General features: G+C 42.7%; 1 protein-coding gene across 1 annotated transcript; it reads left to right on the top strand.

The window, feature by feature from the left end:
- Window positions 1-657: 657 nt before the first annotated feature.
- LOC125311680 (zinc finger protein 518A) lies at window positions 658-6,630 on the top strand. Its single transcript, XM_048269948.1, has 3 exons — window positions 658-883; window positions 1,807-3,874; window positions 4,604-6,630. The coding sequence occupies exons 2-3, from the start codon at window positions 1,822-1,824 to the stop codon at window positions 5,272-5,274; spliced, it is 2,724 nt and encodes a 907-aa protein (XP_048125905.1). The 5' UTR covers window positions 658-883; window positions 1,807-1,821; the 3' UTR covers window positions 5,275-6,630.
- The last annotated feature ends 45 nt before the right edge of the window (window positions 6,631-6,675 follow it).

A 6,675-nucleotide genomic window follows, 5' to 3' on the forward strand; every position in this document is an offset into this window, starting at 1 on the left:
TTGTAATTGCAAGTAGGATGCTAAAAATTAAGCTACTTTATGCAAACACCTAGGCTATAAACAGCAATTCCTATTTCTTATGAAATTATTAAAACACTTGATTCAGGGGGGTTAGGGCATAGGCTACCAAGGACTAGGCCTAGGTTATGGACCAATCGAATTCTTCTCATCACTATCTACTCCATAAACCCCCCCCTCTTCAGAAACAATAGGCTAAACAGATCAACACCATAATGCAATGCACATGCAAGTAGTGTATTGCAATATTAGATTATGCATTGTTAATGTAGTTTTGAAGACATTAATACTCTTCAAAAACTAGGCCTATTATATGTACACGGCAACCAGTGTGATATGTAGGCCTATCATGAATTTTAACGCTAAAATTTAGATCAGTTTAAGACAATGTATGACCATACACACATATTGTCAAGATGAGGCGTTGTAGTTAATCGGCTTATTCTAACAGGGAGCATATTTAGCAAACGAACCACACATTGGGCTCTCATTTCGTACCATGTACTTCCTATACAGAACTGTTTCTATCGTGATAGCATGTTGAAGCGCCACAGCTGGTATTATACAACAGTTATAAACTGTGCAGATAGTTTGAAAGAGGAAGCACGTGTCATCTGAATAACAAATCCCCTTCCGAGTTGGCCGTAGCCATCAGTGTACATTCATGGCAGCGCTATTCCAAAAACAACAAAGTGTAACATGTAATGCCACGGTAGTTTAAATGGTTGATGGTGAAACAAGTAATTCGCTCTCATCCGTTTTGGGACTTCAAAAGGTTGAGTTTGCTACACTTGGCTTCCAGACTTCAATCATCCCCCGGATTGAGGTGTCATGGCCGCTGTTTACTGAACTGCAAGTTTAGGAGGTAACGTTAAGACATTACGTTGCATGATGTTTGTTGGACATGTTGATCAAATAACTATTGTAAATGTTGCATGCACAATTTTCGTCTGTTGTCTAGACCACACGGTATTGACACAGTTTACTGTAGTCATGAGGAATGTCCATCTGTAGTTAACGTAGGCGTTTTAGCATTAAAGTGGATTGTTTGAAGCTCGTACTGACTCAACACGTAAAGATCACACAGTCTCTTGAAACACGAGACGTGCAAGCATAGCAAGGAATTAAAAGTATATAATTACTAAAACTACATATTTTTATTTGGTAGTTTGCATCAGAATTACAAATGCAACAGGCGAGTTTGTAGCGCTGTATGGACGACAGTAAACTTTCAAATAGCCTGTCACGATTTTGCATTCACTTCACAAAAATAGACTAGTGAAAATATTTGTTGCGAGACAGTTGAGAGACTGTCTATTTCCCCCAGTTGAATTTCAGGCCGTATTATGCTTGCACAATGTAGTCTTACACAATGCATTTCAACTGAAAGCATCTTGCAATATTAGAACTCTTGGATAGTCTACACTAGTCTTTCATTTAATCCGAGAATGCGAAGATCGTGATGAAACAACATAATGTCAATACAGTCCACCACGGACCATCTATATTAGGCGTAATGGAAACCTTGAGATCTGAATATCCCTGTTGACTGTTAATCATGCCTTTGTCTTCCAGCAGCACAGGCTGTAGGCTAACTGATAAGCGTCCCTGGTACACAAATTAATACAATTAATAACACAGTAACAATGATTGAATTGTTGTTAATCATAACATCTTAATTCATGTGGAATGCACCCCTAGCTCATTATACAATATACCAATAATGACTGAAGGTATACAAATCACTTTTCACATATGACATACTCTTTGTTTATGCTTTTCCCTCAGGCTTTTTAAGTTAATATGAAACAGAATATCAAAATGGAAAGCCAGTATGTCAACAATGACAAAGGGAACTGGTGCAAAAGACTCCGCACAAGAAAAGACACCACTCGGCACTCAAAAGCTGATAAGACTGAAAACAACAGTGTGCACCAGAGAGAGCAATCTGATCGTAAAATATCTGCCCTGCGGTCCCCCAAAAAACAGCCGAATCAGCATGCAACAGACATAACCAAGCACCCACCCACGCCTCAGCATGAGAGCCGCAGTAGCAGCGCAGTGTCTAGTGAGCTGAAGACATCTGAAGAAGTTCACAAAGCAAGCTCGCCGTCTGCTCCCCCCGCTAACGCCTTGGACACTCTGCAGAGTGGACTCTCGCCTCAGGGGCAGGGGGTTTGTGAAGACGTCAAGCACACAATCCCGCAGCTGACTGAAAGCCTCTGTGCCCCCCACAGCCTTGATGGGGTGTTTACCTGTGTGAGGTGTAATCTCTATACGAAAGACATTGGGACTTTTTTGCAACACACACATGTCAGACACGAACCGCAACTGTCTGGGGACGCCAAAGACGTGCGCGCAGGCCAAAGCGACGATTTAAACAGTTACCTCTCGCTCACCTCGACGGGACATCCCCTCAAGTATGAGTTTGACTCGCAAAAACCTTCTCAGAACGATTACCTGAAGCACAAGGCAGCTGTTGCCGGGAAAGAAAAAGAAAGAAAGTATGTCTGGAGGAAGAAGCACATTCAGCCAAAGGTGGAAGACGATGAATCAGCTGGACTTAAGCTACATCTGAAAAAGCACCCACTAAAAGCAGAGTCCTGGATGGCTCGGGGGTATCTCTCTCTGTCAGGGGAGGGGATGCTAGATGAAAATGGCCTTCTGCTGAATCCAAAAGAAACTCTAGAGGCAACCAACAAGTATCTTGAGAGGACTATTGCGGCTGAAAAAAGTGGCATGAAGACCACAATAAAAGAAGAACTCAAAAATCTCAGCCGGCCCGTTACGCCAGCATCACTGCTGTTACCAAAAAATGTCATATCGTTGCCTCCAGAAGCTGTTAACCCCAGCAATAACGATCTGGCTGTCCTCATGGAAAGAAATAATATCTCCCTCCCTCCCAATTGCACCACTAAAGTTCAGGGGTTTAAGATGGTGGATGGCAAAAAACATTTGGTGCTGAAAGTCACGCCGGCACCAAAGGAAGAAATCGCAGACGTGGTTGAGTCAACACCATGTCCCACTGAAGGCATTTTGAGCAGCACTACAAGCGAGCCTCAAATTCTTGACCAAAGTGATCCAGCCTATTCTGTAAAACAGCCCCAGGCATGTAACGGGATTTCAGCACATGAAGTAATCAGCACATATTCTCCCCCGTTTGGAAAGACCGACGCAGACTGTAGTCCCTTGGAAAAACCTGCACACGGTCAGTGTGAAGACCAGGGGTTCTGCAATGGACCAAATCAGGGATGCAACGACAATCATTGTCTTAATCAAGATGTGGCTGAGGATAGTCACAAAGCAGGTGACAATATGCCAAGCTCAGCACAGGAGGTGAGGAAGCAACCGCGTGCAAAGAAGACTCTCCTCATGCCCGTTATGGCACACACAGTCTCTGACGGCTCCTTAGGTTTGCTGCACAAGGCTGATCAGCCCTCCATGGATAAAGTAAACGCTACCGTAGATGTGATTGATGAGTGTCTCTCTCCAGCTGCAGAGGGGGATTCCGGCTCCGAATCTGATGGAGGCTTTCCAGGCCTGCCGTCTCCTCCAGAGGCTGACACACTTCCTGCCTCTCCCCGCTGGTCGTGCGGGGATGGAAAAGAACATTCCCATACCGATGACGGCACAAGCAGCACGGACATCAGGGAGTCTCAAGTCCCGGAAAATAACGCAGATGGTTCTGGGGTCTCTGGAACAGCTGAGTCAGTGAAATCGCTGCAGGGTTCCACTGTTTCAATCCAGACCACTTGTCCTCAGAACAGTGAGACTCTATGTTCTGTATCATCTCCTGATGTCACACCAGAGCCTATTACCGAACTGAGGACTGTTCAGCCTCTGGCCTGCACTCAAGGTTAGTGCTGTAGGTGGCTTTGTTGGTATACTATCATCAAAGAAAACTACAAGCTCTATGCATTTTTCTTATATGCAATAGAGACACTACATATGCATGGATTTATAGAATTGATAGTGTTGATTTTCTATGGGCCCACATATTTGGTTTATTAGGTGTGTCTTTGCCTAAGGTTTAGTGGTTACCTGACTTGAAAAATTGTAAATAACTGTAAAACAAGATGTGGAGATGCTTTGGACATTAGAATGTCGGTCACACATGAATAGTTCACCACAGACTACATGCAGATGCTCAGATTATCAACAAACTATCTGTAACTACAATATTTGTTTACGTTTTAGGTTAGGGGTTGGATTTGCTTAAGGTGATTTTCAATAATTGTTCAACAGCAATTTTACATACTGAACTTGAATCATAACAGATAAACGATTAAGTCTCTGTGGGCAGACTATCCAAGTAAAGTGTTATCGGACTTTCTGATGTTTTGTGCCATTAGAATTACACTGTTGTAAGTCTATCTATTTTAGACAACAAAACATCTGATTAACCTGCACAGATGAAGCATTAGGTGTTTAATGTCATCTACCATCGCTGTGAGATCTGTGCTGTCATACTCTTAAAAAGGCATGTACATTTTACTGTCTGCATCTCTTGTGTATACTTGTGTATAATGTTTTATAAAAATAAGTCACCATATATTTCAAACAATGTCTCTTCTCTCCATTTTAGATGCAGTGGAAAAACCTGGTCCTCAGGAGCTGTCGACCCAAAGGACTGAAATGGCAGTAAACAAGAGGCCGAGGGACTCATCCCCTGATTGCTGCGACGAGCGACCAGCCTCCAAAGCCAGGAGGGATGTTGACTCTGGCTCTTCTTCCACAGAAACTGGTTGCTGGGAGCCGTCCCCCCGGCACATGGAGAAGACCCTCCGGCTCTTCCCCCTCAGCTTCTTCCAGCTCATCAAGAAGCCGCAGGGGGACCAGCCCGTCGTTGTGCTCAACCACCCCGATGCCAACATCCCTGAGGTGGCCAACATTATGCGCGTGGTCCACAAGTACGGCAACGAGGTCCAGAAAGTGGTGCTGTGCCAACAGACGCTGAAGGCCCTCTCGGGCTTGGAGATCGACAGGGGGGCTTCCTTGCCCGCGTCCGTCAGCGCCCCTCTTTCACCGCGTCGCGCCCAACCCGGTAACACGGTCAAGGAGAGGTTCTCGTTGAAGCTAAAGTTGAGGAGGTCTGGCCAGAACGCATACCAGGTGGTGAACGCAGGGGGACACCAGTCCTTGCGGTGCTGGTTTTGTGGCCGTCTCTTCACCAAACAGGAGGATTTCATCTGCCACGGTCAGAGGCATTTAATGGAAGCCACCAGTGATTGGAGAAGCTGGTTTAAAAGCCAATGAGAGCAAATAAGCTTGATTTTCCCATATAATGTTGAGCATTATGTTAATCCAGAAACCTCAGGATGATTTTATGTAATGTAACAGTGTGGGAAAACACCATAGTTTCAGTTACTTGAGAGATGGATTGATGTCCTTTAGTTAGGTAGTCTGTCCTACCTCGTCATAGTTCTCAAAACCATGTAAAGCTCAAATAGAAATTGAATTATGACTTGAATTGATTTTATTTATACCACAACACAAACGTTGCTCAAGTTTTGTGGTACACCAACTGTATTTGCTTTATTTAATTTTTTGTCTACGCTGTTAGACTACTATTTTGCAATTTTGTCCAGTTCTGTACGTACTGTTTGTCTATACACTCAGGAATGAAAAGGGCAAAACACTGTATTTGCATTGTTACATAATCCCCAGGCTTCGCTCAACTGTGTTAATTGAGATTCCCTGAAACACTACTTCAGGAAATACATCATCATGTTAGCAAACTGTTCTTATTGTATGTGTAGCTATTTTTTTTTTCTTATTCTCTCTTTGTAAATTAGTTTTATTTTTCACATCTACAAATGCTGAGCTTTAATCAAATAGATTGTCATAACTGTTAGGCCAGATGTCTATGGTGCATTATGTTTCAGTAATTGACAATCAACTATCTGCTAAACCTAAACCTTTTTGAATCATGTATATTACCATTTATTTTTCAATAGCAAAAATCCACAAAATGACCCACTACCATTATGGTTTAAGCAAATTTACTACACTTTGGGTTACAGAGATGATGATCTTGAGGTGTTTGTTGTGCTTCAGTGGCACAGAAAAAGATGACTGAATGTTGTTCTATGACCAAAGTCTGTTTAGATCACATTGATTATGCAATAGTTGTATAGGTGAAATATCTTCAGGGAACACCTTCCTAGTAGCTGAATGTGATTAATCTATAGCTCCTTCTTCATTGACTTGAAGATGACTTATTTATTTTTGCACTCTGATAATTGCCGCACTTTTGAATAGGCTGAAAGTCTTGCCATGCATTAGCTAAGTCAGAGTTGAACTTAAAGACTCGGAGATCTACTATGTTGACATTGTGAGCCATGTAACAGCAGAACCTTTATATTATAATCTGTACAACAGAACATTACAGTCCATGCACTGAAGAACCTTTTGCACTGAGAAATGCTCTAGACAATCATCTGTCCATAATGCTGTTTGGTTTGGTCAACAGCTGTCCACTGTCGGGTGGATGTAAGAGATCATCTTGAAGTGCCTGAATTAGACTGAACTCAGTGATTCTTCTTTGTACCATCCTCTTATGTCCCACTGTTTCTGGGCATTAAAGTGCTGTAATACATTTTTTAAATCTTACCAAATGGCTCTTCAGTTGTTATTTATGTAGTGTTTATGGATCCT

Source organism: Alosa alosa, chromosome 18, assembly GCF_017589495.1.
Source record: "Alosa alosa isolate M-15738 ecotype Scorff River chromosome 18, AALO_Geno_1.1, whole genome shotgun sequence".
Lineage (NCBI taxonomy): Eukaryota > Metazoa > Chordata > Actinopteri > Clupeiformes > Clupeidae > Alosa > Alosa alosa.

Coding starts and splice junctions, on each gene's coding strand:
- LOC125311680 (XM_048269948.1), top strand. CDS start 1,822: ATGAAACAGAATATCAAAATGGAAAGCCAGTATGTCAACAATGACAAA. Junction 3,875..4,603: donor GCCTCTGGCCTGCACTCAAG/GTTAGTGCTGTA, acceptor TCTCCATTTTAG/ATGCAGTGGAAAAACCTGGT.